The 24,869-nt window shown below is 35.6% G+C and overlaps 1 protein-coding gene across 2 annotated transcripts in view; it reads right to left on the reverse strand.

Moving 5' to 3' along the window:
• The window catches only part of Ascc3 (activating signal cointegrator 1 complex subunit 3), a 317,613-nt gene that overhangs the window by 132,109 nt on the left and 160,635 nt on the right, over positions 1-24,869 (reverse strand). For both annotated transcript variants that reach the window (XM_048449042.3, XM_048449043.3), the window contains exons 18-24: positions 21,098-21,262; positions 16,516-16,602; positions 15,331-15,507; positions 13,544-13,769; positions 5,050-5,204; positions 2,596-2,694; positions 1,330-1,498 (exon numbers count right to left, since the gene is read on the reverse strand). In XM_048449042.3, coding sequence (XP_048304999.3) covers positions 1,330-1,498; positions 2,596-2,694; positions 5,050-5,204; positions 13,544-13,769; positions 15,331-15,507; positions 16,516-16,602; positions 21,098-21,262 — 1,078 coding nt within the window. The remainder of the gene's footprint in view (positions 1-1,329; positions 1,499-2,595; positions 2,695-5,049; positions 5,205-13,543; positions 13,770-15,330; positions 15,508-16,515; positions 16,603-21,097; positions 21,263-24,869) is intronic.

The following is a 24,869-nucleotide window of genomic DNA, read 5'->3' on the forward strand; positions in this document are numbered from 1 at the left end:
ATAACTGATCATTAAAATACAATGATAATATACTATAAAGCACTTTAGTTAAAGAAACACACTGATGTCAAAATATGTACTTTAAAACACAAAACATTTTATATATCTTATTATAAAACTCTAGATAGTATATACAATGAAAGACGAAACAGAAATGTTAGAAAGTTCAACTTCTGTGAGGAGATTATGGTACTGATACTATCATATCTCTATATCTTTTTGTTTCGACAAATCATTCTCTTTTGTTAAGAAATCAAGGAGCAACTGAGTTGCAGTATAAAGACACTCTTGAGGTAAACAAACATAATGAATAAGGTACACATTTGACCATATGTCAAAGATTAGTCATATTAAAGCCTTTTCTTTCATTTTCTACAGGACTAGGAAGTAGTGAGTAAATTAAAAAGTCATAATTAGTATATAACTGTGAAAGTTTTTCTCTTGAATAATTATATAAAAGAAAATTAAGACTTTTTAGTTGTTTATTAAATAAAAAATCTCTGCAATTCAATAGTCCTCAATTATTTATTTTAAAATAGAAGGAAAAATAATATACTGATTAATTTAAAAGACTCAGGAAATTCTTGAGATAGATTTCATGAGGTACTTGAAATTATTATAAATATTCATTCATACACATTTCCAGCTTTTATAAACCAATATAAGAATATATTAGTTCACCTTATGAAAATATAAAATAGAATTTTACAAAAGACAACAATGAGAAACCTTTCAAGATGTGTTGCCATTAGTTGCCATAAAGCTGAAATATGGGAGGGAGTTGATATGAAGGTTCCATGCTATTTCCAGTGTACAGTCACTGTGAGTATTTATAAATCCCCTCCAGAATAAAAAAAAATAAACCACAACACCTTAGGATCGAAACATCTCAGGTACTGAAGAACATCAATGGGACAAAAAAGAAAATCCAGAACGAAAAAATGATAATTTAGCATACATATTGTTATACCTGATCTAAGAATCCAGAAGTCTAAAACCTTTGGAACAGTATCTCACATGTTTCAAAGAACACATAGTAAACACAGCTGAATAAGAAAGCAAGCACACATGAAGAAATATAGTGCCATCCTTACTAAGTCCATCAAAACTGGCCCACTTTAATGCTCTTTCAACTAAAAATTCATGGGGACTATCTTAAATTTTGCCCAATGCACATACAAATATTGTTCTCTGAAATGCTCTTTCTAACCTATATTATCAAATAGTTTGAGTTTTCATAAAGAATAACATAAGCAACAATACTTTTCAAGATTAAACAAAACAGTCATTTTTGGGAAGGTAATGATTGAAATTAGTAAGCCACTTTACCTGTATGAGGAGGATGTCTCTCTGGTAGAATCAGATGTTGAAAGTTGATAATGCAAACGGCCTCAGCTCCTAGCCATCTATCAGACACTGCTCGAATGTAGTACTGAGAGGGCAAAGGCTCAAAAATAGGGATTGTAAACACCAGAAGTTGAGGTTCTTTATTAATAACCTAGTGTGAAATAGAGCCTCAAGTAAATGTGTCTTCTCCTACTATAGACTGTTGTTAAGAAAACAGTACCTACACAAGATTCACTGACAATAAAGCACACTGGATTATAAGAAGCTGAGATGCTTAGGTAATTCAACAATTTTTTGTGTGATTCCCTTTAAGAACCCGATGTACTCTTAGGTAAGGTTTTATTTATTTTGTGCTATTTAGTATGCATTGACAGGTATCACTTTGATTTGTTTATCAGAATTATGCAAACATTCACTCAATTACTTAACTTCATTTTTAAAATTCTAACTGCTATACTAATATTTACACAATGTTTCTATTTAAGTTCTATCAGTACCACAGAGAAATACCATAACTGCATATCATAAATGTTTAATATAAAGGCAAATTTAACAAAAACAAATCTGATGCCCTTACAAGACTTATCAGGTTAGGTTCTCTTTTTGATAAAAAGTGAAACTACAAGCAGAGTATCAAAGACATGGCAAGAACTAAGCCTTTAAAAAATTGTTTCAATTACTTTTTGAGATTATAATATAATTAACATCATTTACCCCTCTTCTTTTCCCATCCAAATCTTCCCATATACTCCTTGCTTTCTTTCAAATTCATGACTCCTTTTCTCATCAGTTGTTGTTACATGTATGTGAAAATGTTCCTAAATACGTAAGTTACGACCTACTCAGTCTGTATAATGTTACTTGTAGTTATTTTTCAGGGCCAAACTAAGTCTTTTATTGGCAATTTATAAAGAATTTTCACTAGGTGCATCAATCTTCTTACTATACTGTATGCATATAACACCTAATTATTGCTTATTTAATCTACATTACATATTTCACAACCCTGGAAGCCATGACTTACTTAACACATGACCAAAACTGTAATTAAAGTTCTCAAACAATCACCATGGTGATTTACCAAAAGCATACATTCAATCGCTGTCTTCCTTTAAAAGAGGTAGAAATAATAATAAATAAAGCCTTAATGGAATATCATTTAGAAAGAAAATAATAGTAGACATTGTTAGTTTATATTTTCTCTTCATGGCAGTAAAATAGGGAAAAGTCAGAGAAATATGTATTTACCTGCTTTTTAAGAGCTAAAAAGTACTCTGAGTGATAAATGTGGTCATTTGTAGGATCTTCTACCCAAATCCACCAGGGTTCCCCAACTGTCCCATGGACCTAGAAAAGTAGTATTACAGTTCAAGATAGGCTGTTTATACACTCTACAGCTATTCCTCTCTTCAGCAACTTCGTTATTATAGAGGCTATTAGTTTACTTATTTAATGGATGAAAGGCAACTTAACATATTTATAAAATGCACAACTATAGCCACAATCTAATTTTAGAACATTTCATCATCTCCAGGAAAAAAAATGTATTTATAAGCTACAGCTATTCACTATAGATTGCCATTTCTGAATATTTTGTATAAATGGAATTGTACTCTGTGGGCTTTTATGACTGGCTTTTTAATCTGGTTCATTATGTATCAGTACTTCACTCCATATTATTGTCAGTTAATATTTCACTGGATTAATAAGCCATATTTTGTTCATCTATTTCAGGCTGCTCCTTTCTTCTTACATGGCTCCATGTTCATTTCTTACTTAAGTGGCCACATCTCCTGGGACAAAGCTGATTTTCATCAGATAGACAGTTCAAGGAATTCTCCTGACAGCAGATAAAGTAGAAACCCACAACAAATTTTGAGCTAAATCGGTGCTCTAGGCTGAGGGTGTAGGGATATGTTTTCTTGCTCAAATTAAACAATTAAATTTGAAAAGGGAAATATGAAACTTTTGGTAAGAACTCAACAATGTCAGCAAAGTAGGGTTGAATAAAAATATCTGGGCCTTTTTAAATGGTGTGATTAACTAGAGGCCTGAAACATTCTGAGGCATGTAGTATACCTGTTGTCCTTTGTTGCACAGGAAAATACACTATCTTCCTTCCTTCAAATGGAGGCAAGTTCAGTTTTCTAATTTTGAAGACCATAACATTCTACCTGAGAGTATTATCTGGAGGGTTATTATGGATTTTAGTAGAAGATAACTGAAACAGTAAAATTTCATTCATTTCACAAACAGGCCTAAAATTTGAAATTTCAAACATGATTTTTAAGGGCTAACTATATGAACATATATTTTAAATATACATAACTATTTAAATATATATTATATTTTGAATATAACTAAATATAAAATATTTATATTTTGTATAAAATTCTATCTTTAAAGAAATATTAAAGTAAATTTATATTATCATCACTTGTTCCTCAGAGAAATTCTGAGAACATTCTAATAGTTTATTATTAATATTTGTAGATTAGGAAATTATAAGACTCAGAAGTCTGAGCACCTTAAAGCAATTGCACACGGAATTAGCAGCATATCTAGGTGATTCTACAACACATGGCTGAATAAAAGTAACTCTTATAGGAACTATATGGGGTAAGCACAGGTACACAGGTATACTACAACTACTGAGTGACTTTTCATCCCTTAGGGGCCTCTTCCCAGCAGGGAGATTCTGACTTACTTTTATAGTTATAATTTCTAAAACATAAATTAGTTCAAGGAATGCGGACTGAATAGCAAGGTGATTCAGGGTAGATCTTTATGTATGAGTTTACCCCTATTTTGCCTTGAAAGAATCTTTAATAACCCAGGCTGGCCAGAACCTCATGTTGCTGAGCTCCCTCCAGGCGCTGGGACTGCAGGATGTACCAGCACACCTGTTTCATGTGGCCACAGGGATGGCACTCAGGACAACAAATACCACCAATAGTGCTACAGCCTCAACATTACTGCTAGAATTTAATACATATGGCTTTAAAGCAGGAAACAACGAATGAAGATAAAATCTGAAGTAACCATGACAGGAACCAAGGAAAGACATTTTGAAAAAGAGTTATGTATATAAATACTACATATTGAGACATAAAAAAGAAAAAACCCTATTAATTATAGCTAATGCTAGACTTTGAATGCTATTAGGAAAAAGTCTATCAAAGAAACTGGTGTCATGGAAGAAAATGTAGAGCATTCTTCTGACTAGCCTAATTTTTAAAAAGTGAGGGAATGGTAAGTTTACAGACTCCAAGATTTAAAAATGTCTTTGTTAGCAAACAGAGTATCAAATTAGTGGCTAAATTGACAGTATGGATGTTGAAAATGATAACATGGATAATACCGAAGAACACAGCGAGTGTGGCCCAGTTTATGGAGCTCAATCTACTAACATGTAGTTCAGTGTTGTAACTGTAAATTCAATAGAAGCTGGAAGATCTCATTGGTTGACACATCAAAATACAACATTTTCTTAAAAATAAGAACAATTACTACTACAATGCTGTCAATGAAGACCATATATATATATACACATACACACACACATATATACACACATATATAATATATGTATACATATATATTATTTATTTAATATATATATTAAAGCTCTCTCTGTGCCTTAGGAGAACTCGCAGTACAGACACCTAGATACAACATGAATTTAGGTGTTTCCACCTCTACCTGATCATTCCAAGAGAAATCTGGGTGGATAGTCAGTGATACTCGGAGGACAGTCCGTGTGATGGGCTGAATGGAAGCTTCCATTGTAACAGAAGGAATCTGATGAACACACTGTTTAACCTTCAGTCCAATATTCACATGATGCAAAATATGACCTGAAAGGAAAGCATCACATAGAAAAGAATGTGCCCCACATAATGTGACTTGTAAATGAGATTTCAGACATGGTGATTTTATTGCTTGCTTTATGATTTGTTATGTAAAATAGCTGACATTCTTGACCTGACATGTTGAATATTTTGTAATAGTTAACTTGAATTAGCAATTCATAGCTTAGAAAACCAATATTGGGGTTTATTTAGATATTACTAAGTTCTGAAAATTGCTGAGCTATTTGAAAAACTATAAAGAGACCCACTTCTTTCTCAATTAGTTTATGACATATTATGGAGTTATGAAGTACTTTGTGAAAATAGTTATTAATTTGTTCACAGTCTGTATCAGAACTTTATACAACTAAGGAAATATTTCAGGAAAATAAAACACGATTCATTCACCCATATACTATTCTAGAAAATTAAAATTACAGTCTATCAGAATACATTAACTATTTATGCTTATTTTCATAAATAATCAGATTCTACAATAAAGATATGAATGGAAGTCAGATATTGTTACAAAATAAATGTAAGTATACAAATGTGACTAACTAGTTTAAGCAAGCAGAACTAAATTACATTTTTTATAATCAAGATTACTTTTATCTTAACTCTTCCACAGAGAATTTTTGAAAGGCACACATTAATATATCAATATGTCTCAACTTTGATCAAATTGGAAAATAAAGTTGATAGTTTTTATTTAAAAAATACAACTTTTGAAAGATTGCAACTGCAGAGTAGACCAAGAGGTGAGTGACCAGTTCTCCAGCAGTACAACCCAGTCTCTAGGCCCTAGGACCCTGGGGCACCCCACCCCCACCCCGCCCCTCCACACACCCTCCTCAGTGGTACTAGTGGGTCAGCAGGCAAGCCTCCTGCTGATGATAGGCTATTCCATTATTGGACTCTGTAATCTGCAAGTTCTACTCTCCCAACAAATTTACCCATCCACCGTGAGCCCAGTGACTCTCTGAGGCACAGACTGCTCTAAGAGGTGAGTGACCAGCTACCCAGCTGGACAGCCCAATCTCAAAGCCCTAGGCCCCAGGGCAAAACCCAGGCCCCTCCCCATCTGCTTTAGCTTCACTAGCAGGAAAAGCTATCACCTCCTGGTGATAGGCTGCTCCAACCCTCTCCCCAGCCTGCAGCAGGGAACCCTGTAATCTATAAATTCCATTCTACCACCAAATTTCCCCACCCCTTGAGACCTGAGTGGCTTTCTGAGGCCAGACTGCTACTCCACACAGTGGACGAAGACTAGCCCCGAGTCGTACCTAGGACCTAGGCCCCAGGGCAAAACCCCTGACCCCTCCCCCACCTGCCTTAACTGGCTAGCCAGCAGGCAGCAGCCAGCAGGCAAACCATCTGTAAGAAAGAAGGCAGGCTATTCTAACAGCCCTCCCTCACATTTAATGGACCCTGACAGTAATCTACAAATCCCACTCCACCCACAAACCCACCCATGCCCCCAAGAACTCAGAGTTTCCCTGAGGCACAGACAGTAACTGCAATGATTAGTCTAAGAAAGGATCCCTGAAACATGGTCATCAATCACAAGGACTGGATCAAGAGGCAAAGACATTGTCTTCACCAATTGGAGGAAGAGATGGGTAGGTGCCAATGCAAGAATATATTCAAGAATGTACAAGAACATGGCAACACCAGAATCCAAAGATCTAAACATTTGAACCCAGAAGCAGCAGAAGAAAATGACCTTAAATACAATTTTATGAAGATGATAGAGACCCTTAAAGATGAAATGAAAAATCCCCTTAAAGAAATGGACAGCCCAGTCTGTAGGCACTAGGCCCTGAGACAAACAGAAAATTAAAAGAAATCAATAAATCTCTTAAAGAAAGCCAAGAAAAACCAATCAACCAGGCGAAGCAAACAGTTAAAACAGTTCAAGACTCGGAAACTGAAATAGAGACAATAAAGAAAACACAAACTGAGGAATTCTGGAAATGGAAAACCTGGGTAAATAAACAGGAGCTACACATGCAAGCAAAACCAACAGAATATATGAGATGGAAGAGAGAACCTCAGGTATTGAAGACACAATAGAGGAACTAGATTAATTGGTAAAAGAAAATGTTAAACTCAACAAATTCTTAACACAAAACATCAACGAAATCTGGGACACTATGAAAAGACCAAACCTAAGAATAATAGGGATAGAAGAAGAAGTCTAGCTCAAAGACACAGAAAAGATATTCAACGAAGTCACAGAGGAAAACTTTCCCAACCTAAAGGATATGCCTATGAAGGTACGAGAAGCTTATAGAATATCAAACAGACTGGACCAAAAAGAAAAAAAGTCCCTGTGCCATATTATAATCAAAACAGTAAGCACACAAAATAAAGAAAGAGTATTAAGAGCTGCCAAGGAAAGAGGCCAAGGAAGATGTAAAGATAGACCTATCAGAATTACACAAAACTTCTCAATGGAAACATGAAAGCCAGAAGGTCCTGGATAGATGTGCTACAGACATTAAGAGACCAAGGATTCCCAACAATGCTTCAATCACCATAGACAGGGAAAACAAGATATTCCATGACAAAAATCAGATTTAAATAATATTTATCCACAAACCAAGTTTTATAGAAAGTACTAGAAGGAAAACTCCAATCCAAGGAAGTTAGGTGCATCCACAAAAACACAGGCAACAAATAACATCATACCAGCAAACTCCAAAGAAGGGAAACACACAAACTCTACCACCAAAAAATAACAGGAATCAATAATCACTGGTCATTTATTCTTAATATCAATGGACTCAATTTACCTATAAAAATACACAGGCTAACAGAATGGATATGAAAACAGGATTCATCCTTCAGCTGTATATAAAAACATACTTGAACCTCAAAGACAGACATTACCTCCGAGTAAATGGCTGGGAAAGATTTTCCAAACAAATGAACCTAAGACATAAGTGGACAAAGTTATCCTAATAACTAACAAAACAGACTTACAACTAAAATCAGTCAAAAGAGACGAAGAAGGACATTTCATACTCATCACAGGAAAAAATCCATCAAGATGAAGTCTCAAACCTAAACATCTATGCCCCAAATACTAGGGTACCCACATACTAAATATTACTAAACGCTAAATCGTACATCAAGCCACACACATTTGTAGTAGGAGACTTTAACACTCCACCCTCACCAATGGACAGGTCAGCCAGACAGAAACTTCACAGAGAAACTTAACAGATGTCTTGACTCAAATGAACAAAAGAGACATCTATAGAACATTTCACCCAAACACAAAAAGACTATAACTTCTTCATGGAACCTTCTCCAAAACTGACTACATATTTGGTAACAAAGCAAACCTCAATAGATACAAAAGAACTGGAATAATCCCATGTATTCCACATGGCTTATCGGACCACAATGGCTTAAAGTTAAAATAACACTAACTGCAGAAAGTCTACAAACTCATGGAAATTGAATAGTGCTCAACTGAATTACCCCTGGGTCAAGGAAGAAATAAAGAAATTAGACTTCCTAGAATTCAATGAAAATGAATGCACAATATACCCAAACTTATGGGACACCATGAAAGCAGTGCTAAAAAGAAAGTCACAGCACTGAGTGCCTACATAACAAAAGTGGAGAAATCTCACACTAGCAGCTTTACAGTAACTTGAAAATTTTAGAAAAAAAAAAGAGGCAAATTCATCCAGGAGTAGTAGATCACAGGAAATAATTAAATTGAAGGCTGAAATCAATAAAGTAGAATCAAAGAAAACAATACAAAGAATCAGTGAAACAAAGAGCTGCTTCTTTGAGAAAATCAAGATAGATAAATCCTTACCCAAACTAATCAAAAGGCAGAAAGAACACTCAAATTAACAAATCAGAAATGAAAAGGGGGAACATAACAACATAAGTTAAGAAATTCAGAAAATCATTAGGCAATACTTAGAAAATGTATACACCACAAAATGGGAAAATCTAAAAGAAATGGACAGTTTTCTGGAAAGGTAACAAATACCAAAATTAAATCAAGACCAGATGAATGACTTAAATAGAGCTATAACCCCTAAGAAAATAGAAGTGAAGCAAAATAAAGCCCAGGGTGAGATGATTTTAGCACAGAATTCTACCAGAATTTCAAAGAAGAGCTAATACCAATATTCCTCAAATTGTTCCACACAATAGAGAAAGAAAGAACATTGCCAAACTCTTTTTGAGGCTTTAGTTCCCATGATACCCACATCACACAAAGAAACAACTAATAAAGAGATTACATACCAATCTCCTTCATGAACATTGATGCAAAAATACTCAATAAAACACGGGCAAACCGAATCTGAGAACACATCAAAAAATAATCTAACAAAATCAAAGTTGGTTTCATTCCAGAGATACAGGGATGGTTCAACACACAAAAATCTATCAATATAATCCATAAAATGAATAATCTAAAAGAAAAAAGATATTATCACCATCTCATCAGATGCTGATAATGAAACAGCATTAAACATAGTACTTGATGGTCCAGCTAGAGCAATAAGACAACAAAAGGAAATCAAGAGGATACAAATTGAATGGAAGTCAAGCTTTCGCTATTTGCAGACGATAATAGTATATATAAATAATCCCAAAAATCCTACAAGAGAAGTCGTACAGTGGATAAACACCTTCAGCAATGTGACAGGAAACAAGATCAACTGAAAAAAAAAATCAGTAGCCCTCCTACATACAGAGAATGAAAGCAGGGTGGTGGTGGTCCACGCCTTTAATCCCAGTACTCAGGAGGCAGAGGCAGATGGATCTCTGTGAGTTCAAGGCCAGCCTAGTTTAGAAGAGCTAGTTCCAGGACAGGCACCAAAGCTACAGAAAAACCTTGTCTCAAAAAACCAAAACAGAGAGAGAGAGAGAGAGAGAGAGAGAGAGAGAGAGAGAGAGAGAGAGAGAGAGAGAGAGAAAGAGAGAGAGAAATCAGAGAAAATCACCCATTACAATAGCCACAAATAACATAAAATATCTTGGGGTTACAATAACCAAAGAAATGAGAGACCTTTACGACAAGAACTTTAAGTCTTTGAAGAAAAAAATAATTGAAGAAGATACTAGAAAATGGAAAGATTTCCCATGCTCTTGGATAGGTAGGATCAACATAATAAAAATGGCAATCCTACAAACAGCAATCTACAGATTCAATGCAATCCCCATCAAAATCACAGCACAATTCTTCACAGAACAATACTCAACTTCAAATGGAAAAGAAAAAAAAAAAGAAAGAAAAGGCCAAAACAGTCCTATACAATAAAAGAACTTAAGGACACATCACCATCCTTGACATCAAGCTCTATTATAGTGCTACAGTAATAAAAACGGTTCGGTACTGGCATAAAAACAGACAGGTGGACCAATGGAATTGAATAAAAGACCCTGCTATTAATCTCCAAACCTAAGAACATCCAATTTTTAACAAAGAAGCTAAAAATTATACAATGGAAAAAAGTAAGCATTTTCAGTAAATGGTGCTGGTATAATTGTATATTAACATATAGAGGAATGTATATAGATCCATATTTATCCCCATGTACAAAACTCAAGTCCAAACGGATGTAAGACCCCAAAGTAAGTCCAGTCACATTGAATCTCATAAAAGAGAAAGTGGAAAGTAGCTTTGAATGCTTAGCATAGGAGACCACTTTCTAAATATAACACTAGTAGCACAGTCACTGAGAGCAATAATAAATAAATGGGACCTCCTGAAACTGAGAAGTTTCTGTAAGGCAAAGGACATGGTCAACAAGACAAAACAGCAGCCTACAGAATGGGAAAAGATCTTCACCAACTCCACATCAGATAGAGGACCGATACTAAAATATAAAGAACTCAAGAAACTAAATATCAAAATACCAAATAATCTAATTAAAAATGGGGTATAGATCAAAACAGAGAATTCTTAATAAAAGAATCTCAAATGGTTGAAAGACACTTAAATTTTCCCCTTAAAGTTTTCCCCTTAAATCCTTAGCCACCAGGGAAATGCAAATCAAAACAACTCTGGGACACTGTCTTACACCAGTTAGAATAGCAAAACCACTAATGATAGCTTATGCTGGAGAGGATGAGGAGCATAGCGAACACCCCACCATTGCTGTTGGGAGTGTAAACTTATACAGCCACTTTGGAAACCACTATGGTGGTTTCTCAGAAAATTGGGAATCAACCTATCTCAAGAACTGGCAATACCACTCTTGGTCATATACCCAAAAAAAAATGCAAACTCATACTACAAGGACATTTGCTCAACTATGTTCATAGCAGTATTATTCGTAATAGCCAGAAACTGGAAAAAACTTAGATGCCCTTCAACTGAAGAATGGATAAAGAAAATGTGGTACATTTACACAATGGAATACTGTTCAGCAGTAAAAAAAAAAATATGACATCTTGAAGTTTGCATGTAAATGGATGGAACTAGAAAAACAATCATCCCGTAGTGAGTAAAGAAAACCAAATACAGTATGTATGTACTCATAAGTGGATACCAGATGTTAAACAAAGGATATTCATCAGCCTACAGCCCATGACCCCAGAGAAGCTAGGTAACAAGGAGAACCCTAAGAGAATCATATATGGTCTCCCTAGGATGGGGAAACAGACAAAATCTCCTGATAAAGTTTGGAGTGTGGTGTGGTAGAACAGGAGGAGAACATGAGGCAATAAGATAGTTGAGATGGGGGAAGGCAGAGAGGGAGAGCAAGAAAAGAAACATCTTAACTGAGGGAGCCATTACGTGGCTAGCAACCTGGCACTAGAGAAATTCACAGGAATCCACAAGGATGACCCGAGCTAAGACTCGTAGCAATAATGGACAGTGTGCCTAACTGGCTTTCCCCTGTAATCAGATTGATGACTACCTTAATTGTCATCACAAAACCTTCATTCAGCAACTGATGGAAGCAGATGCAGAGATCCACAGTGAAGCACTGGGCTGAGCTCCTAAAGACCAGTAGAAGAGAGGAAGGAGCAATAATATGAGCAAAGGAGTCAAGACCATGATGGGATACCCACTGAAACAGCCAGCTTACCTGAGAGAATGGGAACTCACTGACTCTGGATTGCTAGTGGGGGAACCAGCATAGGACCACACTAGACCCTCTGAATATGGGTGACAGTTTCATGGCAGGCACAGCCTGTGGGCCCACTGGCAGTGTGACTATGACTTATTACTACTGCTTGAACTCACTTTTTGGAGCCCATTCTCATTGGAGGGATACCTTAGGGTTCAGCCTAGATACAGGGGAGAGGGCCTTAGTCCTGCTTCAATGTGATGTCCCAGACTGTGTTGACTATCCTTGGAAGTCTTACCCTCTTTGAGGAGTGGATGGGGGATGGGGTAGGGGGAAGGTGGAGGGAGCAGGAGGAATGGAGGGAGTAGAAACTGGATCAGGTATGCAAAATAATGAAAGTTTGTTTAAAAATAAATTTAAATATAAAAAATATATGTCTACTATATATTCTCAAGCTCCCTTCTTAACATCACAATTTCCTTCTATTGATGCTCTTCTTTTATTATCCTATAAAAATATCCTTCAATTCTAAATATAATATTAATATTCTTAGCCTTTCAATAATATTGGGAGCCTGACAATGGCAACCCTTGCGTTCTGAGCCTGCCTTTCTGCAGGAGCAGTATCCATCCTATTCAGGAGCAAAGTATTTCCTAGTTATATTACAGGTTTTACAATACAATGTTAAATTTCACAGAAATATTTGTAGCAAGGACTTCTCAACATTATGTGGAAAAAAGCAAAAATTTTATGTACAGACTGATATAAACTGCGTTTAAATATATAGATGTGTGTGATTAAAGGTTAACAAACTGTGGTGACCTGCAAAGCGTCATGTCCACAAATTCTTACCTATTGTACTTTGGTAGTGCAGGGGATTCCTGACAGACTAGTGTTCCACTATTTGGATATATCCCCAGTCACCACACGATTTTAAAATGTAAAATTGCTGATATACATGACAAAAGTTACTCAAATTATACATGACAAAAGTTACTCAAATTAATTAAACACTGAATTTAATTGTGAATGAATATCACCTAATGAGTCTCATCATTTATGGATAAGAGTCTGTATAAAATAATCAAAAGTTTGTTAATATAACTATTTTAATTGCTAATTTAGTCAAGTAATAAATTTGGAAAGATTATTTAGTTTAGATGAGCAAGAATGATTTCATAAATACCATAACATGTCTTCATTTGGAAATATAGCATATTTATATATTAATCAAGATATATTATATACAATGGTAAACAGATGTAAAGTTTTTTGTTTCCTTCTTACCTATTTCATCCTTTCTCATGTCTTTAAGCTTATCCACAGTGAGGTTTTTTTCTTCTAATCTTGTTAGAATGTGTGGTGGTAACACAGAAAACTGTCTCAAAGGGCTAGCCCAACCCCAGAGTCTCTTGTCGATGACTTTACTCAGGTTCAGAAGCCTGTAGGTCATAGTAGGCCAACGTTTCCTCAGTGCAATTTCAAAGAGAGCACGGACAATTCTAGCTGCGTTCTGAGGAACAAAAGGAGAAGACTAGTAGTTAGATAACAATGTGCTTTTAAATGTCAGTAAATTTATTGCTCCAACTAGACTCAGAAGAATGACAAATCAAGCTACGTACTTAAATTATGTGCAGCAACTTTCTTTTTTTAAAAATATTTATTTATTTATTTATTTATTTATTATGTATACAATATTCTGTCTGTGTTTATGCCTGCAGGCCAGAAGAGGGCACCAGACCCCATTACAGATGGTTGTGAGCCACCATGTGGTTGCTGGGAATTGAACTCAGGACCTTTGGAAGAGCAGGCAATGCTCTTAACCTCTGAGCCATCTCTCCAGCCCCAGCAACTTTCTTTATAAAATCTTAATTATCATCAGGTAGAATGATGAGAATGTGTACATGTTATCTATTAAACTTACAGAGGGCAAAATATTTCTACATTCCTTAGACCTTCTAAGCATGAGTGAAATAGGTAGACAAAAGGCAAACAAGGTAGCAAACAGGCTGCTCAAGTACCTAGAATAAAAGGAAGAGGCTGAGGTGTCCTTAAGTATATCATGCAAGATTAAGTGTATGAGAAATTTAAGCGAGAATTCATAAAGATTTTCATTTCAGTCAGGAGAGAAATTAATGAGGGAAGGGTGACAAAGGAAATACAGCAGAGTGCAGTGACCAATACTAAATAATCACTACAATGGTTCCCTAAAAATCAAACAGTTTAACTAGCTTTACAAATAGAATGCTTTACAAATAGATCTGTGGAATTATTTTATGACCAGACTGGTTTACACAGTAATTTTCAGGCGAGCAAGAGTTGCAGAGTGAGATCATGTCTCATCCAGTGTGTGTGTGTGTGTGTGTGTGTGTGTGTGTGTGTGTGTGAATGAGAGAGAGAGAGAGAGAGAGAGAGAGAGAGAGAGAAATCTCACACATTCTAAATCAAATTTAGTTTCAATTTTTTTATCACTTTAAAGGAAACATTACTAAAAATATTAATGCATTTAAGACAAAAAGAACACATTCTGTTTTATAAGCTATGTTTATCTGAAAGGCAAATAGCAAATGCACAAAATAAGTTATTTTACTATATTTCATTTTTACCAGAATTCAAAAAGTTATGAAGTAAATGAGTTGTAGTTTAGGGAATAGTTGCCTTTCAGCTCTCGACTGTATCACTGGTAGAGACGACTGTTTTTCTTTTTAGTATGTTTGTTTTTGTTTTAAATGAGACAGGGTCTCACTATACAGTCTTAGCTGGCCTTGAACTCACAGAGATCCACCTAAGTTGTGTGCTACCAAACAGGTCAAGATTACTTATTTTAAAAGATAAACCTAGCAAAATGTACATATGGAATGAGATACATTAATTAATTCGCACTTAAGAGTAAATTAGTTATAGCCAAATGGAACTCTAGTCTTGACCCATGAGAACAGATTGCACACAGGACGTACAAATGATTGGAAACAGGTTTAAGATAAAATGACAGTTGGCAGCATTCTCAGTATCTCATGGACTAATTTAGTAGTCTTCAAAGGTCAGCAAAACTGGGAAAGGATTAAGAGTCTTACCTGGGCAACGTAGGCAGAATCTGATATGAGGGAGAAACTGTCCATCTCTCCTCGGCTAATGTAGGTCTGAAGCAGGATGTTTATTTTCCCATAACTATTTTCTACACCTCCAGGAGCTGAGAGTTCACAGAAATTGTTTAACAAGGCGTCTAGCTCCTCTACTTCCTCTTCTCTGACCTAGAAGAGGTAAGGTTTTTATATTAATACTTTGACTGAATTAAGGAAAACTCTCTTGTTCAAATTAAACTGTATGTTTGTACAAGCGTCCACTTTATATGACAACATTCTCCTTCGGTAGTACTGAAATCATTATTTTTCCCACAGGCAGTTGTAAAATACAATATGAAACCATTTTGAAGCTGACAGTTGTATTTTAATTCAAAACTAATACTAAAGTTTTCAATGACATAAAAATTACTATGCCATAAAAATTAAATCATCTGATCTCACTATCCATCAAATGATGAGATTTCATTTTTTTATTTGATGAGAGTTAAACCTCTGCCCAACTGGATTAGGGCATACTTGATTATCTTCAAATGCATTCATTATAGTTACATATTTTATAAGGTATAACATATTCATACATTAAAGTTGTGAAGTACAATTTCTTATTTCAGAATACTAAAGTTTTTACTGTTAATGAGATTAAATCACAATACTAATAGTATAGAAATATTCAAATCTAAGTCTAAATCATTTACTTATTTTGTATTCTGTTCAATTAACTTTACACCTTTTAGTAGTCCAATGCCTACCCACTTACATTATTAAATAGTTTTTCTCTCTTGTCTATCCTGACACCTTCTGTGAGACAGGGTTTCATTGTGTAAGTAACTCTGTTGGGTCTAGAACTTGCTATATAGACCAGGCTAGCTTCAGACTTAAAGAGTTCCTCTTTCTTCCAAAAGGAAGGACTAAAGGGCATATCACTACTCCAGCTTTATTTGACAGTTCCAATACTACAATATCTACAAAACTACTGATTTGGAGCAAAAGCAAAAGATGATATAATTTTAGGAAAGTGGATATTGTTGAGATGTTGATGCTACAAATTCATATGTGTGAGAAATTGTAATTAACTACAAGTTTTGATAAATGAATTGATATATATATATATATGTGTGTGTGTGTGTGTGTGTGTGTGTGTCATATACATTTAATTCAAACCTCAAGTAATCTTACCTTAATTTGATCAAATTCTTCAGCTTTGGAGACAATAGCAAAGATATCACCTTCTGTTTTGTGTGCATCAAAAAGTTCATTAAATGTCTGTCAAAATAAATATTATATTTGATTAAAATTAGAAGTCCAATGAAGTGTTGTTAAGTTACACATCCTACTCTAAATTATGCACACTTAAGAGAAATGGAGCTCTAGAGCATACAGATATCTGCTGTACTTCAAATTCTCACTTTATAGAAATCATCAAAGTAAGATGATCTGTAAGAGTAAAATGATACAGAAAACCATTATTAACCCAAAAAATGTTTATCAAAACATTTTGGTCAGGGTATCTAGAAATCTTATTTTAATCATGCACTGACACTAAATAAATCATATATCATGTAAAATTCAGAGAATTAATATAAAACAGACATCTGGTGATTTTCATCATACTGATATTATCAATGAAACTGGGATGAAGAAAAGCAGTCAAAGGTTATGAATGAAGACAGAGAATGAAAGAAACTGCAAATGGATTTAAGGCCTGGCTGGTGTGGGAGAATTATCTGTATTCTGTCAGTCGTGTATTTTAATAAAATGCTGATTGGCCAGGCAGGAAGTAAAGGTGGGAAAACCAGACAGGAAGTAGAGGTGGAGCAAAGAGAATGGGAGTATTCTAGGAAGCAGGAAGCTACCTCTCCAGTTCTGTCTAGACTACCGGCGAAGAAAGATGTAAGCTGTCCCGCTGGAAAAGGTACTGAGCCATGTGGCTAACATAGATAAGGATAATGGGGTAATATGTGTTATAAGAGCTAATAAGTAGCCAGAGCTAAGGGCCAATCAGTTTATAACCTAATGTAGACTCTGTGTGATTTTTCTTTGGGGCTTGCCGGTTGTGGTGTACTGGGCGGGACAGAAACCCCAACAAGACGGCCCCTCATGTTACAGATGGCGCCCACATGGATAACTGAATTCACAGAAAGTCTGAGAAAGCTTGGGAAAGAATAGAGTAAAGCGTGTTTTCTTGGGAGCAGCAATTTCTCAGGTCGGCTCTGCTTGCTAAAGGCAAGCAAGCACTCTCATCTAAGAGAAGCTTCCTGACTCAGCTTTAGCTGCAAACCCCCTAAGAGGTCCTGCCACGAAACACTTAAATGGTGTTGATGAAAAGCTGAACACATGCTTTTCGGTTTTCAGCCGTAGCAGGAAAAAGCTGTGTTGTTTTAAAATGCTGGCTCTGACTTTCAGGCAGGCGGTCTGACTGACTGTAGTCTGTGATCAGAATGCTGCAGTTTCCTTGCTGGCAAGGACCTTGAAATGCCATAGAGTTGTGGCAATAAAAATGGCTACAGCCAGTACCTCAGCCATGAGGCTGGAAAGCTAAGGAATGGGCTGGATCTAGCCATCAAAGCCATGACTTCAATCCTCTCCTTAAAGGCTCATGTGGTCAGAAAAAAGAGAGAGATATACAGTAAAGAGAGATTCAAAGAAGAAGAAAACCTCTAAATAGTTTACAAATATATTTAACAAATGTGTTAAAAATATATGCAGGCTAAAGGTTAAAGTCATTAAAAATAAAAAAGAAAGAAAGAGAGAAATAGGGTGTGGTGGCACACACCTTTAATCCCGATGCCTGTGAGGCAGAAGTAGATTGACCTCTGTGACTTTAAGGTGTGGTAGCACACACCTTTGAGCCCAGCAATGGGGAGGCAGAGACAGAGGGATCTCTGTGAGTTCAAGGACAGCCTGGTCTACAGAGTTATTCCAGGACAAAGATATACAGAGAACCTGTCTCAAAAAGTAAAAGTAAAAATAAAAGAAATAGAGATTAAAATAAAGCCGCATAAAGATGGAAAATACACAGAGAATCTTGATACTGTATGCTATTATGCTCTCTTTAAATTGTTTGAATGCTGAGGAAGGAGCAACAGCTGCTAAAAGACTTTTGTTTATAAATGCTGCTGAACTAACCCAAGACAGGTATTTTGAAAATACCCTGGCTTCAAAACTGAAGTCAAAAGGTATGTTACTTTGGAGAAGTATGTTACTTTGCTTTTGTTTCCACAGAAAATGAGAGGTTGTGGATTCATTCTGAGTTAAGAAAAATCCAGTATGATCAAGGAAGACCACCTGAGAAATCTCCAGTAGGAACAGATGGCCCAGATGTCTGAGTTCTACATCTAGAACGGATTCAAGATGCTGCCTGAGATGATCAGGACCCACAGGATACTCCAGACAGGACTTGATTACAACTCTAAATTTTCTTTAGGTCCCCATAATATTATCAACGCCCCCAACCAGCTGGAAGTAGCCTGGAATACTACGCCCACATTCCCAAAAAATGGACGATGGGTATTTCCCTTTCTTAAAAAAAAAAAGAGGGGGAAATGGTGTGGGAGAATTATCTGTATTCTGTCAATCATGTATTTTAATAAAATGCTGATTGGCCAGGCAGGAAGTAAAGGTGGGAAAACCAGACAGGAAGTAGAGGTGGAACAAAGAGAACGGGAGTATTCTAGGAAGCAGGAAGCTCCCTCTCCAGTTCTGCCCAGACCACCGGAGAAGAAGGATTTAAGCTGCCCCACTCGAAAATGTACTGAGCTATGTGGCTAACATAGATAAGGATAATGGGGTAATATGTGTTATAAGAGCTAATAAGTAACCAGAGCTAAGGGCCAATCAGTTTATAACCTAATGTAGACTGCATGTGATTTTTCTTTGGGGCTTGCCGGCTGTGGGGTACTGGGCAGGACAGAAACCCCAACAAGACAGACCCTCATGTTACACTTGGCTTTGACTGGACTGACCCCAGGGAATCCTGCTGAGTTACTAGGAAGGTCAGGGTCATCACATGGGAACCTACAGAAGAAACTGAACTACTCATGGGAGTTGACTATGGACCAACAAGAGGACCTGCATGGCCATCTGCATATGTGTGATGATGTTCTGGCTTGGTCTACTTGTGGAACTCCAGGCCTTGGGAGTCGGGCCTGTCCCTAACACATTGGTTGGCTTTAGGGAACCCGTTCCTAATGTTCGTTGCCTTGCCTGGCTGTAATACAAGAACAGGAGCTCCGTCCTACCTAAACTAGATAGGCTGTGCTCTGTTGACACACATGGGAGGACTGCCCCTTTTGGAACAGAGGTGGAAGAGGGGTGGAGCAGACAGGGGAAGTGAATGGGAGAAAGGGGTAAGAGAAAGTTGTAGTTGGGATGTAAAATAAACGAAAAAAAATAAGTAAAAAAAAAGGACTTGGTAGCATATGTCGACGAAAAAAAAGGACTTGGTAGCATATGTCAACAAGTGGACATGCGAGGAAAGTTGTGCAATAAAGAGAGTAGAGGGTTAGTGGGTGATGGAAGGAGTGAAATGTTGGGTATTGGGTTAAAGAATCCCTAATAATTGTAAGACAATTGTACGTTGTAAGACAATATATGTTAGCTGGGTGGTGGTGGCGCACGCTTTTAATCCCAGCTCTTGGGAGGCAGAGGCAGGCGATTTTGAGGTCGAGGCTAGCCTGGTCTACACTTCCAGTATAGACTCCAAAGCAACACAGAGAAACCCATCTCAAAAAAACAAAACAAAACAAACAAAAAATAATATATGTCAAAGGTTTTAAAGAATCTGACTATTAATGAAAGCATAAGGTTTATTTCAGAAAATATAGGGACAATCTATTAAGCATATGAAAACTATTTTCTAAGACATGTACTATTTATATGCAAAAAATAAACAGATATAAAAACTAAATTTCAGATAAACTTATATGTCTGCATTTAAAGAAATCAAATTGGAATGATTTCTTTTTAAACTAAAAGTGTCTATAAAAGTGCAAAACTAAAAATGAATATAAAATTCAAACCATGATTATTAAATAAACAAATTTAAGTGATCATTGTTACTTCCCAACATGCAATGGCATGCACACATATACAGGAGAGTACAGGTAAACTCAAAGCCATGAAAGCTAAAGCAGCCCCTCATCTGACACAGGAGCAACTCAAAAGGCAATGAGTAAGTCAGGCATGTTGATATGGGCCTGGTATCCAGCACTTGAGAGATGGAGGTCGAATTGAACTTATAAACTAAGAAACTAGACTGGCCACCAAATACAATTATCATGTCTATAACCATTCCTTAAATACAAGCAATTGGAAAAATAAAGAAAAAAAGTAGGAAAAGGCAAGAATTTGCAGTTATATATTTAAAATATTAACCTTCAAAAATCCCCAAGCTGTCCTAAGTCAGCTTGGCCTAGTGAACTCTAACCACTGGTTCTTAAAATGCAAACAATCTTTTTACGTTTTACTAAAAAAAAAAAAATCATCAAACTATCATTTCCCACTTAATTTATTCTGGCAGTCATTCTTTAGGATTCAGCAATGTGCTTTAGAAGTTCATTGATTGGTTTGGCAAAGGGCCCAGACTATTTAAAATCTTATTTCTATCTTGTCAATACTAAGGGTACTATTGAATTTCTATAATATATTTTGTTGTATTAGCTGCTTTTGCTATTCTGAATTATCAGCATATTCCAAAGACTAGGATTTATCTGAATATAAAGTAAAGATACTGTTGTATTTGTTCCATTCAGTGTAGTACCTCGATGGTGTTGTATTTAATATAGTAGTGGCTGGCAGTTCTACCCAGATCAGTGGAGGAAAAATAACCAGTTCGCTCTTCAAAACGGATCATCTTAGCTTTATCCAGCTTTTGTCCAACTTCAATGACTAGCTGTTCTCGATGTTTTCTTAATGTTGGGTCAATCTATAGGAAAGAAACAGAGTAAATAAACATAAATATATTAAACTATTTAGATAGTCATCACATGGGCCTACTTATGAAAATAAACATGTTTTTTTCTTGAGGGCTTAGACTCCAATTAAGTTTATTAAAAACACATAATAACTGTACATATTGAAAGTATGGCATATCATTTTTTTTATTAATACACATATTTGGCAATGATTAAACATACCTATCCCTTTAAACATTTATCATTTCTTTATTACAAAACTTTCTTCTAGCTTTGTGAAATGCAAAGCATGCTGTCATCCTTCCCCATCTAAATTATAATTGTATGGGCGAATTACCTGCTCTTAAGTAACTGTCACTCAGTACACACTGGCAAAACTTCCTACATCCCTGTTCCTGTTAGCCTCTGGTAATCATCATGGTATTCTCAATTTCTATGTTTGCAAAATTTTTAGTTTTCACACATGAATAACATCATGTGGTACTTGTTTTTCTATGTCTGGATCATGTAATTTGGTCCATGATTTCTCTTCTCCATTTATGTTGGCACAAATGACAAGATTACATTCTGTTTTTAACTGTTAAAAACTATTCACTATACGCAAGGAACACATTTTTCTTGGACACATGGAATGGGACCATTTCTTGGGTATTGTGAAATTTGCTGCCATGAACACAGGACTGTGGATGTCTTTTTGACATATTGATTTCATTTCTTATAATGTGTGTATGTATGTATATTTTAACATTTAATGTGAAATTAGAAAAATTTTATGTATTAAAAAAGCTTAAAAATCATTGATGTTATCAATCTGCACATTCTGTTCAAATATTATAGAATTCAAGATAGCTATATCTATAATATTCAGAACAATAAATACTTGAGATTAGGTATAAAAATCATTTCTTTCTTACATTTAGACAAAAGGGAATTTAAAGGGGCTGGAGAGATGACTCAGCAGTTAATAGCACTGGTTGCTCTTCCAGAGGTCCTGAGTTCAATTCCCAGCAACCACATGGTGGCTCACAGTCAGCCATAATGAGATCTGGTACACTCTTCTGGCCTGCAGGTGCACATTCAGGCAGAATATGTACATATAATAAATAAAGAAATAAATCTTAAAAAAAGGGATTGAAAATTCGAGCCTTATTACTATTTTATGAGTATTAGTATTACATGGAGATATGATGGTTAGAGTGCTTTTCCCAGTCAAGATCCACAAAAATAAATGCACCTTTAATGGAATAGAGAAGCATAAAAAGCATCTTACAAATCTAAAGAGTTAATATTGTTTTCATTCATTTTAACTTAGGTTCTCATTAGAGATAAAAGAAAATTTAAAAGTCAGAAAAACGAGGCCACAGGTTAGGAGCTATGTCAGCAGATGTTTTCATTGTTGACTGTGATAGGCCGTATTGGGTTCATCTAAAATAAAGTTATTAATAATAAGTTACAAATCCATCAAATACAAACTACTTGATTTATATTAGTAGGAATTTTATTCTTAAAAAATTATGTTGAGTAACAAGAGTAAGACACATAATTAAGCAAAATAATACAATGTTAAGGACATTGATAAGGTGGTTTGGGTGTTTGTCACCAGGCTTCAGGACTCAACGTGATGCCTGAGATCAACATGGAGGGAGGAGAGAACCAACTCTTTCTAGTTATACTCTAGCATGTGCCTCTCCCTCAAATAAAGAAACAAACAGATAATTAAATAAACAGATTGTTAATACTGAAAACTACACAAAAGTATTCTTTATGCTGGAGAACTATACAAAAATGACACATAATATCAATTATATTTTAAAATAAAAATGCTATGGTCTTATTATAAGATTTAATATTCTTAGTTCCTAAATATATGCTATAATAGTTATTTTTTTTTGATGCAGTGATAAAATACCACACCAAAAGCTCCTTACAGGAGAAAAGGGTTTATCTTAGCTTAGTGTTCCATATGGACAGATTCCATCATGGTAGGAAAGGCAAGGACACAGGGAAGCGTGACAAGAGCAAGGAGCCAGCTAATCACATTTTCGTCCACAAAGGAAACAAAGAGAATAGGAAATGATGCCATACCATAAACCCTTCAAGCAATCCTCAGTGACATACTGCCTCCATCAAAGCTCCACCTCCAAAAGGTTCTAAAGCAGTCGTTCTCAACCTTCATAACGCTCTGCTCTGACTCTTTAATACACCACCTCATGTTATGGTGATTCCCCAACCATAAAATAATTTTTGTTGCTACTCTGTAACTGTAATTTTACTTCTGCTATGAATTGTAATGTAAATATCTGATCTGCAGGATATCGGCTATGTAAGCCCTGAGAAAAGGCAGGTCTCCCACCACAGGGCCACGACACACAGGTTGAGAACCACTGTTACACAGCCTTTCTAAACAGAGGGTTTTCTAAACTTAGGGCTTAGTGTTCAAATACAGAAAGGAGCCTATGAGGAACACTTCTCATTCAAACTATCATGTGTACACAATGTTTAGTCTTACCTTTTAGAAAATTTTCATAATGCCCTCAATTATTCTCACCATGCTTATACTTGTAATGCGAACAGTCAGGGTTATATTAGTCACCATCTACACAGTTAGACGTTATAATGCACCTATATTTAGCCATAAATTAACTTTGCCACACAATTCAATGAATGAAAGAAAGGTAGTGGAATCCTTTCTAGCGAAAAACCCAAATAGGGAAACTCAAATGATTTCAGAGTGGCAGCCTCAACACTTAATTGTTGCTCCCATCTTAAATTTTATGAAATCTACTGCACAGGAAAAGGAAAAACAAAAGAAAAGCACCAAGATTAGCTCTGGTAGAAAATTCAGATATGTGTTATCAGTAAATGGAAAAACATTTTGAGTTAAATTCAACTTTTTTGATAATTCTGACTTGACATAAATGAATATTCACATGATGATATTAATAATGTTTTCATCAGACCACAACAGGGTTTTATCTGTAATTAGGAAGCACTTACAGCATATAAGCAGAGTTCTAAAGAAAAACCAAGATTATATGGAGTCTGTAAGCCATATGGACCACACAACCATAAAGCTCATAGGAAAGGCTGTTACCACGTGTATCCAATTCTCAGTCTGCCTATGCATAGATTCATGAAAGTAATCCTGGCCTCCAAAGAGTTACGATGACTCACCACTGCTACCACTTAAAAATTACAGAATAGGGATAAAGTAACTTGATAAGAGGAACAGATTATATATAACATATGCCATTATTAAAACATAGCCATAAATTTCTTCCTGCCCAGTTTACTCCCAAGCTAAATACATCAGTTAAAAAACAAACATTGGAAAATATCAATAGCAAATGGCAATTTATCTGAAAATGGCTTGATCATAACATAAATAGGAACTTAATAATATTAGTGGTAAAAGAAATTTAAAGAAAGTAATGTAATTATCAGGGTCAACTTCATTTCCCTCAGTGTTTCTTGAAGATAAATAAAGAAATAAAAGAAGCTCTGAAATCTTCTTCCAGTTCTGTAACTGGTTTTCAAATGAGGCAAGAGGAACAAATACTCATTTTCACATTAGGAAAGGATCACACAAGCCAACAGAAGGTTTAAGCTTCTCTTCTT

This window comes from Myodes glareolus, chromosome 1 (assembly GCF_982192425.1).
Source record: "Myodes glareolus chromosome 1, mMyoGla1.1, whole genome shotgun sequence".
Taxonomy (NCBI): Eukaryota; Metazoa; Chordata; class Mammalia; order Rodentia; family Cricetidae; genus Myodes; species Myodes glareolus.